The 20013-nt window shown below is 36.3% G+C and overlaps 2 protein-coding genes across 2 annotated transcripts; both read left to right on the top strand.

Moving 5' to 3' along the window:
• The first annotated feature begins 8075 nt into the window (after positions 1 to 8075).
• Positions 8076 to 8932, top strand: LOC118437832. Its single transcript, XM_035857223.1, has 2 exons — positions 8076 to 8722; positions 8797 to 8932. The coding sequence occupies exons 1-2, from the start codon at positions 8192 to 8194 to the stop codon at positions 8812 to 8814; spliced, it is 549 nt and encodes a 182-aa protein (XP_035713116.1). The 5' UTR covers positions 8076 to 8191; the 3' UTR covers positions 8815 to 8932.
• Positions 8933 to 9028: 96 nt separating this feature from the next.
• Positions 9029 to 10869, top strand: LOC118437800. The gene is made up of 2 exons (XM_035857179.1): positions 9029 to 9154; positions 9729 to 10869. Exons 1-2 carry the CDS (start codon positions 9042 to 9044, stop codon positions 10228 to 10230), a joined length of 615 nt encoding a protein of 204 aa, XP_035713072.1. The 5' UTR covers positions 9029 to 9041; the 3' UTR covers positions 10231 to 10869.
• The last annotated feature ends 9144 nt before the right edge of the window (positions 10870 to 20013 follow it).

Genomic DNA, 20013 nt, shown 5'->3' with positions numbered 1-20013 from the left:
ATCTTGATTGATATTCCCTTCGAGAACTACCGGGTCTGATACATGTCCGTGACTGGAGATGCATTGCCAAATGCAATATTTCTTTGGAAATTTGTCTTTTTTTCGTACTTTTTCTTCATAAGCCACTTCAGAGGGATCCGAGCTATGAAAAAAATGACGCCCTGGAAGATTTGAAGGGTCAACCGGAACATACGTTTCGTCATCCAGGATCACTACTTTTCCACGCATTTTCTTCAACAATTTTTGACAGCAATCCTTGATCCGACTTTCTTGTACGGGCTTGTAATTTGGTGCAGGTTTTTTGGTCCTTGCTTTGATTCCTAATTTATGGACCTTAATTTCCCCCAGGTAGCTTTTGGAAATTTTGACTTTCCTGGCAGCTACAGCTACTGACGTTGATGGCTTGGTTTTGAAAATTTTTTCAATTCTATTTTTCACTCGAGTGGTCGCTAGCTTCGCCGGACGACCAGCTGGCTTCTTGAATTGCACATTTTCGGAATCCTTGAACTTTTTTATGTAGGAATACACATTTGAACTTGGAATTCCTTCCTGCTTAAAAAAGTTCCAGGTCACCTTGGAGTCTCGGTTGGCTGTCGTGTTGTAGAACTCCATCACTCGTTTTGCTAACAGCTCCCTTTCAAACAAGCTTCTTCTACCCTTATCCATTTTTGAAATTTAAGAGTGATATACCAAATTGACCCTAATGAAGTGGGCTTTCAGAAATTTAAATTATTATAGTTCGCGGGTTTATTGATTTGTCAATATACTCGCTAGAGCGCGCATTCCCATTCATTCCCGGACGTTCTTTACATATTTACCCTGCTTACTTTTGGTTACGGAATAATATTTATTTAGCAAATAATGTTTTACAGTTTACTCCATATTTTGGAAACCCCTTTCATAAGCAGTATTTGATTAGTGCCACGATTCGTCAATATTTACCATATCTTATTTGTGCCGGGTAAATACATATTTTCCCCGATTTCGATGCTGACCGAATAAAATCGAATAGCAAACTCATAACTTAAAATCTTAATCTTTCATTAACCCGAAACGAAACAAAATGATTCTTTCTTCAATTTCCGATTTGACACGGCTTCAAATAAAAATAATTTCTTACTTTGTCCCCTGTCCGATCTTTCTTCTTCTTAAGAAGAAACCAATCCTGTACAAAATTCGGTATAAATCACTTTCGAACCCCGTTCCACGGTGTTCGCCCTATTCGGCATTTTCCTCTCATCCAATGCAATTTATCACTTAACTCGGTCAAATTAGGATATCATGAGGAAATTTTCAACCACATTTTTCGGATTCCTTCTCCCCATCACGATACTAATGACGGTGTCATGTCTGTACATTAATGCGGAAAAGTGTGTCACCTTACTAAATTTTATACTAACTTATGAAAAATTCTTAAATTCTCGGCAAATTCGAAGTTACCAGAAGATAGTGAAATTAATCGTGGGCCTGTTAGGCTTAGTGGCATCAATTGTAGCTCCGATTTTTCTGATTGTAATTAATATCCTAGAACCAGAGCGAGCCCCGTCTATCGGTTCTGTAATAAAAAATGTTGTTAAAAGTAGATTCGCATATTTTGTGGGGCATTTTGCCGCAATTATACTGCAAGGATGGATATACGCCTGGTTAGCGCCAGGATTTTGTATGGCGATATTTAACATTTTTATTGCCTCAATTTTTTCCATGTTGGTCTGTCTTCTAGAAATCAGGAGGTAAGGTTTGATAATAAATGTACAGGATGGTTTAAATGGCATGCTACAATGGAAACTTTTTTAGTGGAAAAAAATTCGTAAATTTCCGTTAGTTACTGTAATTTGCTTCTGAAATTCAACATTTTAAGAATTTTGTCCTCCGTTTTGACCAAACTATTCGGTAAATTCGCAAAATTTCGGAAATTAATGGGAATTTACGATTTTTCCTATTGAAGAATTTGTAATTGTAGCGTGACATTTAAACCACCCTGTATATGGCAGCAAGAATCAGTTTCATTAATTTTTAATTTAGTTACTTTCCTAGTACCAAAATAGTTCAGAAACCAACAATCTTTTGAAAGCTTGATGAATACATACACGATTGAAGTAACGATCGTTACTTTAATACAGAAAATTTAATTTCCCAGGATACATTTCTAAAATGTTTTTTATAAACTTGAGAATCTTTTAAATGGAAAAATATATATCTTTGCGCTTTTCAGCTGGACAAAATTTGCCACAATGTCAAAATTCTCACCGGTAACAATTTTATCAAAACAATTGACAAAGTACAACAAACTGAGGATAATCGAAAATCAAACTAATCTCACGTTCAGGGCTGTCTTTGTTCCTTGTTTAGTTCTCATTTTCGTTTTCGGAAACATTCTGAGCACCTTTATAGCCATCTCGTATCTCCGGGATGGGACCTTGTTTCAAAATTTTGGTCACTTTTACTTCCTTCTGGCCAGTGTGGAGACATACTTGGGGGCCCTGTGCTTTGGTACGTTGTCCGGAAAGGTGAACAAAGTGTCGATCCAATTTCTACACAAGCTAAAGAAATGTAGCTTTACATCTGACCAAGTTCTACGCAAGAAAATTGGAGCCTGTGCTCCAATCAGGATTTGTTTTGGGAGTAATTTTTTCAACATTTTGACACCTCTAGTAATAATTGGAGTTTGTGTTAAGTGGACGGTTAAACTACTTCTGATCAAGACGGGGTGCTAAAGAATTATTAAAAAAAAGGTCTAATCATGAATTACATACTGTAAATAGATTTTGGTAAATTTCATTACTGGGATTGAACAAAATCGCCCCAAAAAAGGTTATTGCAGGCAGGTTCTCCTTTTAAAACTCGAACCATAATAGGGAACATTCTGAAATGAATATAATTTAGAAATGAAGAAAAAGCTCTTTACATGATACATGTGATTTAGTGTAGTGAAAATTCCAAGGTCAATTAATGTCACATAGTAAATAAAGTTGTTAATTGGAGTTTTATTTTTCTTAGTGAGGCAAATACCTAACAACGAAAAAAATTACTAAGTATGCATTTGACCCACCCCAAAAAAGTGACCATCTGCGATATCTCAGTCATTTCTCAACCGATTTTGATGAAATTTTGCACCGATTATTGTTGCATAATATAGAAATGGGATCTGATCCGACTAAGCGATTACGTGATCTTGACCGGAATTATGGGCAAAAATGTAGCCTTAGAAACACATTTGTAATTATTGCTGGTTACTAGCAAACTTTATCAACAGTTTGATACCCACGAATTGTAGGGCAGTTTATCCCGAAAATTTAAAGCATAAATATATCAAAATCTGTTAAGAATTGGCTTAGTTATTCCAATTTGAAGTTCAGAAATTCCTGCTCGTGCTACGAATCATTGCCATTGACAACGACGCAAGACTAATAAATTGAAAACAAATTACATTCAAAACTGTAAACAGCACAACTAGTCGTTTCTGTAACATGCTTGGTAAACTGCGTGAAATTGTTGTTGTTGGGTTTGCACCTCCAGATCAGGTGTTTAGTAATCTAGGCCGGACATTTTGACCAAAATGATATAAATCGGTTAAGAAATAACGGATTTATTCAATTTTAAACACCCAGCATTTAATAAAATTATTCCGCATCAAACTACTGAAAAGGGGTAGTGCAATGCAGTTATCCAATGGGCAATCTAATTACCCAATTAAAAGTTATAAATAAACAAGGTCCCTAAAAAGGGGAAATCTTAGTGAGGGAGTGCAATCACAACTAATAAATAAAATTAGATTGAAGAATTTTTGCATCACCGCTCTCGGTACCATTTTTACTGGAAGAATTAATCGTTTAAATTGAACACTTGCTCCCTCAAAAGGTTCGATGATTTTGCATAGAGTAGCCAAATTAATATATGAAATTGAAATTTGTATATTTTTTTAAACAAATACGTAGCTCATAATTATTTAGTCATTATATCTTACATATCTACCTCAGTTAATTTAACCCACTTCTCGTTCACTACACAGTAAAAATGTATTTCTTCCTCAATTTATTCAATAAAACTAACAATTCATGCATATGCAAAGAAAAATTTATACTGCATCCAGTAAAAATAGTACCGAGAGCGGTGATGCAAAAATTCTCCAATCTAATTTTATTTATTAGTTGTGATTGCACTCCCTCACTAAGATTTCCCCTTTTTAGGGACCTTGTTTATTTACAGATATTATTAATGCAGAATCACTTAATTATCTATTACGGTTATTTGCAGCATGAACGCTCTTATAGTATAAGATACGGGCTGATAGTGAGTTATACATAATGAATTTTCGTGACTAATTTTTTAATTGAGTCAAAATTATTGGGAACTTATCTACTTACATGTTTGCTGCAAATCTTAAAGATTGTATTATTTTTCGATTAAATTCTTACATCACGCTAACGAACAAATAAATTGATGATTGAGTCGAATTAATTCTTGAATTATTGCCACACGTGCCACTGTCAGTGGAAAATAACTTCTGGGTAAGTATAGACCCTAGGAGAATTGGAAAAATGATGATAAACCGTGTCAAGTTTATGTATTTTGGAAAACAAACCTTCATCAGAGTGCTACCTTCAGTTAATTTTCGAGAGGTAAAAATTACGATTAAAAATTTCCATTGTTTGTTCGATTTCCTCGAAATTTAATTCATCGGAACTTCAATAATTATGTAGAAGTGTTTGAATAAACCTATATACAGTGTCGGACAGATGTCTACGTCCACATAGTCGCGTCAATTTCATTTTCAAATTGTCACTGAACTACTGAACCAATTTTCATCATTGATATATCAAATTCTCACAAATTTAACGTAATTTCATAAAACATATGAGTTATTTCTGAAAATTCTGGGAAAACTGAGAATCATAGTGCAGAGCGAGAGAGGATGAAATTTGAGCGGACAAAAGTCTACGTCCACTTCACTTTAATTGTCAACAACAAAAATCTCTCCAATTTATAAAATCAGGTAACTTAATAAATCTATCAATAACATATGCCGCATTAATTTTTAAATAATTTTCTTCCAGAAAAATATGATGGCGTCGACACGCAAGGAAATTCCTATCGCTATTCGAGATCTTGTCATTCAGGACTGGAAGGGTGGACAAAAAGGGGGCTGTCGCAGAGACAAATATGGACCAAGTATAAATTAGCAAGGACAACCATCCAGACAATCATTAAGAACTTTAAAGCTAATGGTTCAGTCCAAAACAAGGTCAGAAGTGGTCGAAAACCCATTTTGGCTCACCGAGAAGTACGCCACGTGCTCAACAAAGTCAACGTTACACCCTCACTTAGTGCTCCAAAGCTATCTACCGAGATCAAGGAGATGTTCGGCAAACAGGTTAGTCCTATGACCATCCAAAGAACACTGAATAAGGGAAATTTGAAATCCCACAGAGCAGTCCGGAAGCCTCTTATTGTACCGAGGAATGCAACCAAACGAGTGAAGTTTGCCAGAGACCACATTTCCAAGCCACAAACATTCTGGGACATATTTTATGGACTGACGAGTCAAAGTTCAATGTCTTTGGGTCAGATGGGCGTCGTAGAGTGTGGAGATATCCAAAAGAAGCTTTGAATCCAAAAAATCTCAACCCCACAGTTAAGCACGGCGGCGGGTCGGTAATGGTGTGGGGATGCATGGCTTCAAGTGGGGCAGGAAAAATGGAATTTATTGACGGAATTATGGACCAATACAAGTACCAGGGAATACTTGACCGTAATATCCAGGAATCTGTTCGAAAACTTGGACTTGGACGACGATTTGCCTTCCAACAAGACAACGATCCGAAACACTCTGCCAAGTCCACCATGGAATACTTCAAGAAAAAAAAATTCCGAAGCTAGAATGGCCTCCCCAATCTCCAGACTTGAATCCCATTGAGCATCTGTGCGACCACATTGAAAGAGAAATAAGAAAACAATCTTTTTCAGGAATTCCGGGCCTTAAATCCAGAATTCGTGAAGTTTGGGAAACCATTTCTGAAGATGTGACCAAGAATTTGGTAAACTCAATGACTCGACGCCTTGAAGCCGTCCTTAAAGCGAACGGAGGCCCAACCAAATATTAAAAATTAATTGTTATAACATTCCTTATAAATTACAGTTTTTTTTGTATGTTTTCTCTGACTGGACGTTGACTTTTGTCCATCCAATTGTTTTCATTTTGAATTAAAATACATCTCTGGCCTAAAATAAATTTTTTAGCGGAAAACTAATAATGTGCTATGAAATTACGTTAAATTTGTGAGAATTTGATATATCAATGATGAAAATTGGTTCAGTAGTTCAGTGACAATTTGAAAATGAAATTGACGCGACTATGTGGACGTAGACATCTGTCCGACACTGTAGGTAAATATGTGCAAATTGATCTCATATTGGTGAAACCAGAATAAACACATAGGTAGGTACATACCTTTCCTTAGAATACCATTTAGCTAATAATATTTTAACATTTTCTCCATATTCTGGAAAACCTTTTAATAAGCGAGCCGTATTTGATGAGGCCCACGATTTACCAATATTTACCAAATCTTATTTGTATCGGGAAAATACATTCATCAACTTCTACGCTGAACGAATACATACATACGCCTCTGATTTGCATAATTTATTTTACATTTGCATAAAGGTATTTCCTCTTGTAACATAGTTTAATTAAAATCCACCTAGAACCCATTCATGAGCTCTTAATAATTTAAGTTCTTAGTCTAGCAAAGTATTCTATCAGCACGTAGACCTAGTAGCTCTGACAAAATGACTCTGTCTTCAATCTCCGATTTAACCCGGCTTCAAATAAAAATTGCTTCTTACTTTGTCACCTGTCCGATATTCCTTCAACCCCGATTCGGTACAAAGTTCGGCATGAATCCCTTTCGAACCACCCGATTCCTCTCACTGTTTTGGCATTATTCACGATTTTCGTCCCGGTTAGTTCAATCTATCATTTAACTCGGGCTAATTTGGATATCACGACGAAAGCCTCGATCACACTGTTCGGATCGATTCTGCCCATCGGGATATCAATGACAGTGACAAGTTTCTATGTAAATGTGGAAAATATTGTGAGCCTGCTTAACTGTATACTAGTTTATGAACAAAACCTGTTTACCATGGAGATACCCCGAAAGATTCGAATTTATCAAAAAATAGTGAGAGTAATCGTGGTCCTGTTGGGTCTGGTGGCGTCACGCGTATCTCCAGTTTTGCTTATCTTAATTAATACGTATCATAGAACCAGAAAGGGCTCCGTTTGTTGGTTCTTTGATTCAGGCGGGTAGTAGAATGGAATATTTTTTGGGGCATGGTGTCGCAATTATTGGTCAAGGCTGGATATACTACTGGTTGGCAAGTGGACTTTGTATGGCGATATTTAACATCTTTATTGTCTCCGTTTTTTCCATGTTAGTCTGTCTTCTGGAAATCAAGAGGTAATTTAAATAATTAGTGTTGGAACGAGGAAGTTTTTTTTATGAATTAGAATACTGTTATTTTTATGATTTCAAATGAGATTACCCTTTCCCTTACATAAATCCATTTCTGCGCTAGCATTCAAACTGGTTCGTAAGAAAAGCCAAGTTTTTCAATGATACTCCTAAAAATTCTTATGGCTGCCAGGTAACCTTTTACAGAAAAATGGTTTAAATGACGACGTCACGTGTGCTTGGTGCATGAGTTTTTGGCTTATCTCCCCCTGGTGATAAAATGTCTCCTAAATCGTTACCCAAAAATAGAGCAGTATAGCACCTCCGTCGGGTGAAGATTTGTCTCCAACTTATTTAGAGTGTACACAGTTATCTCTGTAAAATACTTTCGTAAGGGAGCCGCATGTGAGTTGTAACACGATTTGTCAATGTTTTCCGAGTTTTACATATTTCTTCCGGTTCAATACATACATCGATTTCCATGCCGGATGAATAAAATTTAATGATTTATAGTTCATCACATTGTTGATTATACATAAATAGTTCCACATTACATTCTCAGCTCATAACTTAAATTCATCGTGCAGAAACTGTTCGTTCATAAAAGCACTAAATTTTTCTAAATTAAATTTTTGATTTTTTGTCTGAGTATCTTATCTGCAAAGCGGTTATCAGGCACAGTCAGATAACCTCTTAGATTATTAGTTATCCTTTGCTTCAATACCTCTTGCGAAATGATTCTATCTTCAATCTCCGATTTAACCCGGTTTCAAATAAAGCTAATTTCTTACTCTGTCCCCTGTCCGATCTTCCTATCTCTTAAGAAAAACCCGATTCTGTACAAAATTCGGGATAAATCACAACATTCGAACCGAATTCTTTTCATTGTCTTGGCCTCCTTCAGTATTTTCCTTTCATCCAGTGCAACGTATCATTTAACCCGGCCAAATTTGGATACCGTGACGAAAGCGTCTATCATATTTTTCGGGGCAATTGTGCCCATCGCGATATCAATGACGGTGTCAATTCTTCACGTCAATGCGGAAAATTGTGTCACTATGCTGAACTTTATATTAATTTATGAACAAGTCGTCTTCCGGACAAGGGGATCCGGGCAGATTCGGATTTATCAAAATATAATGAAAGGAATCGTGACCCTGCTAGCATTACCGGGGACAATTCTGGGTCCGGTTTTTCTCACGCTAATAAATATTTTGGAACCTGGGCGAGCCCCGTTTATTGGTTCGGCCATTCAGCCTGATATGGTGAGAACATGTACCTGTTCACTTTCATTCATGTGATTCATTATGATAGTGAGTGAAGGATTCCGTAATTTCAGATGAATTGCTGTGAATGAAAGGATTTTTCACTCCTTGTAATTTGTACCCTATGCTCAATACAAGGGGTGAAGAAAGAAATCAAGCCAGATGAAGTGAAATGAATTTGAACGAAAATGATTGAATTTGAATGAAGATCTTCAGTCAGAAATAAGGATGACTAAAACTTTTTAATGAAAACTAAATTTTTGAACAGGTATGGGTGGGAGGTGGAGGGGGCTATTTTATGGGGCATTTTGCCGCAATTATGCTACAAGGATGGATATACTACTGGTTATCGAGTGGACTAAGTATGGCAATATTTAACATTTTTATTGCCTCGATTTTTTCCATGCTGGTCTGTCTAATCGAAATAAAAAGGTAACTACTAACAATGCGATGGTGTCAAGTGTAACACTACGATTTGGTTAAAATTTTAAAATTGTGTGATCCAACCCAAGTCAATACAACCAACGTTTCTTGTGCGATGGTTGGAATTTGTCGAAATATTTGGGTTCAAAATTGAAAAACGGTCGATTTTACCCTGGTGGATGAAGCAGACTACAATTCTCATCTCATAAAAAAATCGCATATTTTTCAACTTTGACCTCAAATATTTTGACAAATTTCAACCATCGCACAAACTGCCTGAAGGAACGTTGGTTGTATTGACTTGGACCACATAGTTTTAACATTTCAACCAAATCGGAGCTTTACACTTTACACCATCGCATTGTGCGATGTTAGTCGTTCGTAACAATAACGTTTATTGACACCTTGGAGGGATTTATTCATTTACCTAAAGCTATTTTTTGCAACAATTTAATTGATTACACTAAGATAATTATTACATAACGATGAATCATTAAACTTGTTCCTTCTCTCTCTCTATCCTTTAGCAACAACTAATAATTGTACTCGTGTTTAGCTGAAATCAAAAATTAACCTTTTTCAGCTGGACAAAACTCAACGCCATATCAAAATTCTCACTGGCCTCAATTTTAAGAAAACAATTGGAAAAGTATAACGAATTAAGGATCATCGAAAGTCAAACCAACGCCACCTTCCGAGCCGTGTTCCTGCCCTGTATCGTTCTCCTTTTCGCCGTTGCAAACATCCTGAGCTCTTTCATCTCCATTTCGTGTCTCCGGGATGGCACCTTGTTTCATAATTTTGGCCACTTGTACTTCCTTTTTATCAGTTTGGAATCTTATTTGGGGTCTTTCTGCTTTGGAACGTTGTCCGGAAAGGTGAATAAAGTGTCGATCAAACTTTTACGGGGTCTTGGGAAACATAGCGTTGCAGATTATCCCGCTCTACGGGAGAAAATTGGAGCCTGTGCTCCAATCAGGATTCGTTTTGGGAATAATTTTTTCACTATTTTGACACCTCTGGTAATAATTGGGGTTTGTGTAAAGTGGACGGTTAAACTGCTCCTGATCAAGATGGGGTGTTAGGGGATTGTTGCGGTATATACAATTGAATTTCATAATCACTCCAAAAAAGGTGATTATGATGTGAAAAAACGATTATAGACAAATAATGTAGGTTTGATTTTTACAAGGATTTTTTCATATGCAAAGTTTATGGCGTACGGGTGAACTTTAGTTAATTACTAAAGTTTCTGAACTAATTTAGTTTTTCCTTATAAAATCCAGAAATAGTCTGAAGCAGTTAACAAAGTTTACAAAGTTTTGTCTAAACTTTAATACCGAGCTGTTATATAAGTACTACATACACGGTATTATTTGTCAATGCCATATTGGAAGTCAGAAATGAATACCGCCTTGTATTATTTAAATACTGGAATTCTATGTAAGTGTTCATGACACATAATGGTTCATTGGTAAATAATATTTCCTATAACGTTATCTCTGGAAATGCTTGCGTAAAAAGGCCACATTTGAGTTGTAACACGATTTGCCAATGTTTACCGACCGAGTCATACATACATTCTTCCGGTTAAATACATCCATTTCCATGCCGGACGAATAAAATTTAATAATTTATTGTTTATCACATAAATACTTCTACATTACACGCTCAGCTCATAATTTATGTAAATCCATCATGCAGAAACGGTTCGTTCAATAAAGTTGGGCTAAATTTGTCTAAATACAGGGTGTTAATAAAGTCCGATCCCATTTTTCCTGTAAAAAAGTGAAGGCTAGTATAAAAAAAAACTACCCGTGATACTTACAAAAAATGTTCGACATATTTACCTTAGTATTTGGTCTTGTTACCATTTACTTTAACCATGCCCTCAACTCTTTGTTTAAGGCTCTGTGCTAATTTTTCCAATGTGCCTCTGGAAATCGAATTCCATACATCTTGAACTTTTTTTTACTAGCTCTTCCCTCGTCCGGGGTTGTGGCTCTTTGTATACATTTTCCTTAAGTATGGACCACTGGTTCTTCAGGGGATTCAAATCTGGGCCGTTAGCGGCCCACACCCCCTTGCTCCAGACCGTTGAAACTTGCGTCTTGATGAGACTCAAACTCGCTTTTGCTGTATGGGCTATAGCACCATCCTGCATGAAAACTATTTTTCTTTCATTCGGAAATATTTCCTTGTTCCCCATGCTATCGAAATAGATAGGTAATATTTTTTCCATATAATGCTTTGCATTGACTGATTGGCCTTTTGGTATGATATGTAGAGGGGTCACGCAACGTGCACAAAATCCACCCGCTGCCATAACTTTAAGCCCGAATTTTGGGATCGCTCTTGATGGTACATCCGATTTGTTTTCTGTCCTGTAACGAACATTTTGTTGGTTCAATTTTGGATATAGTTCAATAATAGATTCGTCAGTCCAAAGGATGTGACTGCGCAATTCTTCACCAAGTCTTTTTTCACTCAAATGGGCACTTTTCTGAAGGAGTTCTTCAAATTTCAGACGGTCATCGATATATTTTTGTGACATGAGAGGTTTTTTTGGTTAGTTTGTAAGCTGTGTGACCCCACTTCGTAGTTTTCACAAATTTTTGCACGGTCACACAGTTAATTTGCTTCTTCTTCTCTTTATAGCGTTTTGAGTCATTTAACTCCCTTGCTCAATTACGTAATGAACTACCGGTTTTCTTGCAAAGTCTGTTTTTAATCATTCTTTTTGTGGTAGGTGACACCTTTCTGGGTCGCCCTGGTCGCTTTTTGTCGTGGACAAAATTTGTATTCTTCCATTTCCAAACAGTTCTGCGGCTGCAGCCCAATTTTTGCACAATTTCTGTAGGTTTAAGCCCCTGCTGATGCAATGTTTGTATCTCAACTCTAAGATGCTCATGACTTACACGTTTAGTTGTTCCTCCCATGGTAAAAATTTGAAATAAATAACTTCACTGGTTCAATAGTTCCAGCTGAATTTGTAACAACCACGCTCCAAAAAATGCATGGGATCGGACTTTATTAACACCCTTTATGTAAAAATTTTGATTTTGTGCCATTTTGCTAGCAAACCAGTCTGGCAGAGTTTGCTATCTGCAAAGCGGTTATCGGGCTGCCAGATAACCTATTAGATTTTTATTAGTTAAACTGAACTTAAATCATTTATCAAACCATTTGATCAGTATTTACCAAATGATTCTGTCTTCAATTTCTGATTTAACCCGGTTTCAAATAAAGCTAATTTCTTGTTTTGTCCCGTGTCCGATCTTCCTTCCTCGCACGAATAACCCTATTTTGTACAAAGTTCTGTATAAGGCACTTTCGAACCCAGTTCCCCTCACGGTATGCGCCTTATTCGACATTTTCCTCGCATCCAGTGCAATTTATCATTTAACTCGGACAAATTTGGATGTCACGACGAAAGCTTCGATCACATTTTTTGGAGCGATCCTGCCCATCGCGATCTTAATGACGGTGTCAAGCCTGTACATAAATGCGGACAAGTGTGTCACCTTACTCAACTTTATATTGAGCTATGAAAAATTCCTAAAATCTGAGAAAATTCGAATTTATCAGAAAATATTGAAGTTGATCGTGCGCCTGTTAGGATTACCGGGGTCATTTTTAGCTCCAATTTTTCTTATTTCAATGAATATTATAGAACCCGAGAGAGCTCCGTTTGTTGGTTCGGTGATTTGGGCGGGAAGTAGAACAGAATATTTTGCAGGCCATAGTATCATTAGTATCGCAATTATTGGGCAAGGATGGATATACTGCTGGTTATCAGCGGGAGCTTGTATGGCGATATTTAACGTATTTACGGCGACTATTTTTTCCATCTGGGTCTGCCTTGTTGAAATAAAAAGGTAAGCTACCCTCCATTCGCACACGGTTGAACTTTTACAGAAATTGAGAATTCTGAGAAACTACATACGCCACTGACAGACTCACAGTCGCCCGTCAGTATAATTTAAGGGAATTTGAGACTGACAGTGCCGAAATTTCTCTGTTAAAGTTCAACCGTGTGCGAATGAAGAGTATGTTTCGTACTTGATAATTAGACCCAAGTTATCTTTGGAAGCAGAAACAAAAATTGGTCTAATTTTAATGTCCAGACCATAACAGGTGCTCCCAAAATTCGATAATTAATCGATCCGAGAAACACATCAATTAATCTGATTACAGAGAAAAATTTACCTTCTGGCATATTTTCAGCTGGACAAAATTCACCACAATTTCAAAATTCTCACTGGCAGCAATTTTAATTCAACAATTAACCAAGTATAATGAATTAAAGATCATCGAAAGTCAAACTAACGCCACCTTCCGAGCCATGTTTCTACCCTGTATTATTCTCCTTTTCGCTGTTGGAAACATCCTGAGCACCTTCATCTCCATTTCGTATCTCCGGGATGGGACCTTGTTTCAAAATTTTGGTCACTTTTACTTCCTGTTGGTCAGTTTGGAAACTTATTTGGGGACACTCTGCTTTGGAACGTTGTCCGGAAAAGTGAACAAAATGTCGATCCAGTTTCTAAAGAATCTTGAGAAACGTAGCGTTGCAGATTACCCCGTTCTACGAAAGAGGATTAAAGCCTCTGCACCAATCAGGATTCGTTTTGGAAGTAACTTTTTCACAATTTTAATACCACTAGTTATGATTGGGGTCTGTATCAAGTGGACGGTTAAATTGCTGTTGATTAAGACAGAGTGTTAGTAAATATATGTAGGTAAATAATGTATGTACTCTAAATCCACGCAGGTTTGAACTTTTACAGAAATTAAGAATTCTGAAAAACTTCGCAACTGTCAGTCTCAAAGTTCCCCATCAGCATTATTCGAGGGAATGTGCGACTGACAGTGGCGAAGTTTCTCAGAATTCTCAATTTTTGTATGCATTTATTGGGCAGATAAAATTATGAATATTTCTATGAGTGAGGCACACACGAGTAAAAATAATATAACTCTTAATTATGTAAGCCTCAGAATGTTAGATAAGCAACATTTTGTATTTTATTTGAAGTATGTGACACTCTAATTTCGTACACTTTGCAGTAAAATTCAAGTAATTCGAGTGAAGGGGTAATTTCAGTGCCGTAATTTCCGGACCTTTACTGCGTGATATTAACAGTGAACAGATGTCGGTTATGAATCATGGATAAAACTTCAAACTCAAAATATGTATGAATTTTATATTACCGTATAAATCCCCAAAATATGCCCACTATTGTTAGTTTAGTTTGGCTTGTGTATGTATGTATGTGGTACCGAAGTTTACCAATAAAACAAGTTCGTTAAGGTTCATAATGACCCTACCATTTCCAAATTTTCGGGTGTTACATAAAGCCGAAATTTACAATTTTCTGTAAAATTCTCACAAAATGTATATCTAGAGTGGTAAGAAAACTTTCTTGCTATTATCTAAGAATTTCTTTACGAAAATCATAAAATTGTATTGCTATATATTAATTTTTCGTGCAAATTTAAACAAAATCGGCTGAATAAACGCCTCCGGTTGATTTGCATAATTTATTTTGCATAATACCCATATCCCATAATGGGAATTTGCCTAATTTCAAATTATTCAAAATATCAATTTCGCATAACTAGTATTTGCATAATCTTAATTTTCGTTCGATTTGTACAAACTTTGGTTCTGTCCAGAATTTTTGGTGCCTTGGTTCTCTCGCGCCACGCACATTGTTCCAATAAACAAACTAAATTACAAGAATAAGGGACTGGCTTCTAAGAAATTGAATGATCTTCACCAAAAATAGTTTGAAAGGGGAACCAAGCTAAGTATTCCACGAAATATGTATTAGAAGCTGAAGAAAAATTATAACCGGAAAAATAATAACCACTGAAATTAGCAAAATGTTAGGATTGATGCATGCCTGGCCCTGAAATGGTCAGATGGTATAAGTTCACTTCATAAGGTTCTACATATGGGGGTAGAAACTTATGAAGTCACATTGTTATATATTAATAACCCAAAAATACACTTGAAATCCTGGACTTACCAATTCATTGGCTATTGCCAGCACGAGTATACTCAATCCTAAAATTATGCGATATCCAATTATGTAAAAAGTACTGTTATGTGAAAAGGTATTTATTCAATAAAGATTAGACAATATGACCCTTATGCAAAATAACTTTATGCAAATCAACCTATAACCGAATAAACACTCAGATTCCGGGGTCGTGTCCTTAACGAGGAGTAATTTAATAATAACAAATTTATCGAATCCCAGTCCTTTATCTTACGTAGTCATTGCCTATGTTAAACATGGAAGGCCATACAGTTTACCACAAGAGATCCCAATTTTGATAATAACCATGTTAAATAAATCATTGAAATTAAATAGGCCACATAACCACGATAATGCAAATTTACCATTCGTAGTTCGTAATTACAATTAGGAACAATTCGTTATTAACGAAGTGTATGTCCCAACTAGACTAATGCAGGTCTGTGTTAAGGAATAACAATTCAGAAATTAATTAATCATTAGAAAGACAACAATATAAACAAGTTAATAAATACGTACACTCTTAAAAATCCAGTGTTAAAGGAGATGACAAGCAGGGTTATGTAAAATATATATATTTTACTCCACCAATGAAGTATTGATAAGAAACACCCTATTTGCAGTATTTTTATCTCGGTACTAAAAGCTCCACACGTCCATCATATTCTCGATATGGGGGGAAAATTAAATGCATGTATCAGATAATACAATTATGTATAAAATTATTAGCCCCTGTAAACTGGGTGTCACTCACTTGAGTTCCACTACTTTCGTGTGTTTGTTCATCGAACTGTTATTTGAATAAATCTTGGCTTAAGGAAATAATAACTTCAACAACTTTAAATACATTAAGTTTTGACTTTCTATCTAGATTTTCCACGAAACTGAAATGAAAATTATATGAAGACACAAAACCATACTATATTTTTTAAAATACCTTGCGCCTGATATGAGTTGGTTAAGCATCAAGGAAAGTATAAACTAAATAATTATCAGATTAATTCGATATCACATTAATTAAATAATTTGACACATATGTACTTCATAATAATTTACCTACAGGGTGTTAATAAAGTCCGATCCCATTTTTCCTGTAAAAAAGTGAAGGCTAGTATAAAAAAAAACTACCCGTGATACTTACAAAAAATGTTCGACATATTTACCTTAGTATTTGGTCTTGTTACCATTTACTTTAACCATGCCCTCAACTCTTTGTTTAAGGCTCTGTGCTAATTTTTCCAATGTGCCTCTGGAAATCGAATTCCATACATCTTGAACTTTTTTTTACTAGCTCTTCCCTCGTCCGGGGTTGTGGCTCTTTGTATACATTTTCCTTAAGTATGGACCACTGGTTCTTCAGGGGATTCAAATCTGGGCCGTTAGCGGCCCACACCCCCTTGCTCCAGACCGTTGAAACTTGCGTCTTGATGAGACTCAAACTCGCTTTTGCTGTATGGGCTATAGCACCATCCTGCATGAAAACTATTTTTCTTTCATTCGGAAATATTTCCTTGTTCCCCATGCTATCGAAATAGATAGGTAATATTTTTTCCATATAATGCTTTGCATTGACTGATTGGCCTTTTGGTATGATATGTAGAGGGGTCACGCAACGTGCACAAAATCCACCCGCTACCATAACTTTAAGCCCGAATTTTGGGATCGCTCTTGATGGTACATCCGATTTGTTTTCTGTCCTGTAACGAACATTTTGTTGGTTCAATTTTGGATATAGTTCAATAATAGATTCGTCAGTCCAAAGGATGTGACTGCGCAATTCTTCACCAAGTCTTTTTTCACTCAAATGGGCACTTTTCTGAAGGAGTTCTTCAAATTTCAGACGGTCATCGATATATTTTTGTGACATGAGAGGTTTTTTTGGTTAGTTTGTAAGCTGTGTGACCCCACTTCGTAGTTTTCACAAATTTTTGCACGGTCACACAGTTAATTTGCTTCTTCTTCTCTTTATAGCGTTTTGAGTCATTTAACTCCCTTGCTCAATTACGTAATGAACTACCGGTTTTCTTGCAAAGTCTGTTTTTAATCATTCTTTTTGTGGTAGGTGACACCTTTCTGGGTCGCCCTGGTCGCTTTTTGTCGTGGACAAAATTTTTATTCTTCCATTTCCAAACAGTTCTGCGGCTGCAGCCCAATTTTTGCACAATTTCTGTAGGTTTAAGCCCCTGCTGATGCAATGTTTGTATCTCAACTCTAAGATGCTCATGACTTACACGTTTAGTTGTTCCTCCCATGGTAAAAATTTGAAATAAATAACTTCACTGGTTCAATAGTTCCAGCTGAATTTGTAACAACCACGCTCCAAAAAATGCATGGGATCGGACTTTATTAACACCCTTTAGATGCTTGAATTCTAAACGAAAACGTATTTAAAAAGCTGACAAGGGACACTCACGACCTGTCGTTTGAGTCAAGGGTACCCACTATGTTTTTTAGAATCTACTAGGACCCCTGATGAAGGATTCATATTTCCGTGTAAAACTCATATTTGGCCCAATGGCGTGGCGCCAAACTTAAAAATTTGCATTTTCGACCAATTTCAAACCCTCATAACTTTTGCAGTTTACGTCGGATTTTTAAAATTTTATGCTTAAAATGATCACAAAAGTCGAAATTTTAGAGAAAAAAATAAAAATAAAAAAATTTTAATTTTTGAGATATTTTTAGCATTTTTTCGACGAACCCAAAATTTCGAAATTTTGCGAAAAGTTAAAAGCGATAATTTTGGAAAAAATTTCATAGAATACGAAAGTTGAACTCCTTGTCATGATTTTTGCCAAAAATTTTGAAAATCCGTCCAGGATTTCAAAAGTTATGGAGGTTTTAAAATGAAAAACCATCAAATTTGGCGAATTTGGCGCCACGGCACGGCGCCAAATATGAGTTTTACACGGAAATATGAATGAATCCTACATCTGGGGTCCTAGTAGATTCTAAAAAACATAGTGGGTACCCTGGACTCAAACGACATTTCGTGAGTGTCCCTTGTGAGTAATATTCAAGTACCACGGGATGACTAATACGCCACCGTATAATAGTCTAGAAGCACAGTATTTATAATTTAGGCCATCTGATCGATTTACGGTTAAGCCTCTGCCCGAAATCTGATTTTACCGGAAAATGTATACAACCCATTTCCTCCCTTTACTTCTCCGCCATTTAAAAATATGCCAAAGGCTAAACTCTGTGCCCCAGTCAGGAGTCGTTTAGGGAGTAACTTTTTCACCATTTTAACACCTCTAATTATAATTGGTGTTTGTATAAAGTGGACGGTTAAATTGCTTCTGGTCATTTGATGAACACGGGATGCTGGATAATCGCCGCGGTGTTCGTCCATATCCCATCCAAACGTGAATGCATATGGGGTAGCAACGTAGATAACTAATTGTGACTAATTGTCAATTAACCCCTTGTCGCGCAAAGACGACAATAATTGTTCGATAAAAAATGATTTAAGGCTAGCCTCCATGACGTAGTCGTCTCAAAAAATCATTGAGTAATTTAAACTGCGCGAAACTTGCATCCCCTTTTGGACTGTGAATTATATTAGCCGAATGAGCCGAATTAGTTTATTATTTAGCACCAGTTTTTTTATTTTGGCCTAGAAATCATACAAAATTGAATAATTTGAACGCCAAACTAAAAATAACTGGTGTTAAATAATAGGATAATTCGGCTCATTCGGGTAATGTAATCGCGGATCCAATACTTCTTCAGGTGGACTCGACTCATCACAAGATTTCCCATACTTTTACATACATAAATACACAGCAATATTCATCAATTTCAAACTAATTTTTCGAGACCTGGAAATCGAATTTCGAAATTCTGTACACCGCTATTTTTGATAATTAGCTGCTTAAAAATATGCGTTTAAAATTGATCGATATGGATAAGCCAATTTTGCCTGATGATTAGCATGTGTTCTTATGGAATTTACACTATTTGTGGCATCCAGCCATTCTCAAGCTACCAAAATGTTTGATTTCGGCTCGAGTACAAAGATAACGGGATGCTCTACAATATCGTCGACCAGAATTTCGAAATTCGTCCTAGTTGTTGAGAAATAATTAAAAATATAGGGTTGTGACGTCACTGTTATGACGTAGGCGGCGCGTCATGGAAGCTTGCGTTAATTCGGGATCAAGACTAACAATGCGATGGGGTGAAGTGTAACACTCCGATTTGGTTGAAATTCGAAATAACGTGGTCCATGTCAGTAGAACCAACGTTTCTTGAGGCAGTTTGTGCGATGAATTTGTCAAAATATTTTAGGACAAAGTTAAAAAACGGGCGGTGGAAGCAACCACAACTTCAATTCTCTTCTCGTGCTAAAAATCGCATATTTTTTTAACTTTAGCCTCAAATATATTTTTGCAAATTCTGACCATCGCACAAACTGCTTCAAGAAAAGTTGGTTGTACTGACAGCGACCACGTAATTTCAAATTTTCAACCAAATTGGAATTGGAGTATTACACTTCACACCATCGCATTGTAAGATAGAAGAAATTAAAATAAATTAAAAAAATGTACACAGTTAGAAAAGACGTTTATTCTTCGACAGGTAAAATTTTTATTAACTGCATATTGCATAAATCACACTACCCCATCGTAAAGTAATAGGGAAAAGTTACCCTAGATGAAGAAGGTGACGCAAAGTAACCCAATATTGCGCACGTTTAATTTCATATGAAGGAGCGATGTCATACATAGCGTAAATGCCAGATCGCAATACCCTACATTAAACTTAGCTACCCCGTATAAGCTAAACTCGGCATGGTCTATCACCTATATTGAGTTAAAC

Source organism: Folsomia candida, unplaced genomic scaffold (genome assembly GCF_002217175.1).
Source record: "Folsomia candida strain VU population unplaced genomic scaffold, ASM221717v1 Fcan01_Sc016, whole genome shotgun sequence".
Classification (NCBI taxonomy): Eukaryota; Metazoa; Arthropoda; class Collembola; order Entomobryomorpha; family Isotomidae; genus Folsomia; species Folsomia candida.
Note: the sequence above shows the minus strand (reverse complement) of the source record. Positions and strands in the feature narration are given on the sequence as shown.

What these genes read in the sequence shown, in the direction of transcription:
- LOC118437832 (XM_035857223.1), top strand. Translation starts at nt 8,192, where the DNA reads ATGATTCTATCTTCAATCTCCGATTTAACCCGGTTTCAAATAAAGCTA.
- LOC118437800 (XM_035857179.1), top strand. Translation starts at nt 9,042, where the DNA reads ATGCTACAAGGATGGATATACTACTGGTTATCGAGTGGACTAAGTATG. An exon ending in TGTCTAATCGAAATAAAAAG is followed by an intron (nt 9,155 to 9,728) that starts GTAACTACTAAC and finishes AACCTTTTTCAG; the next exon opens with CTGGACAAAACTCAACGCCA.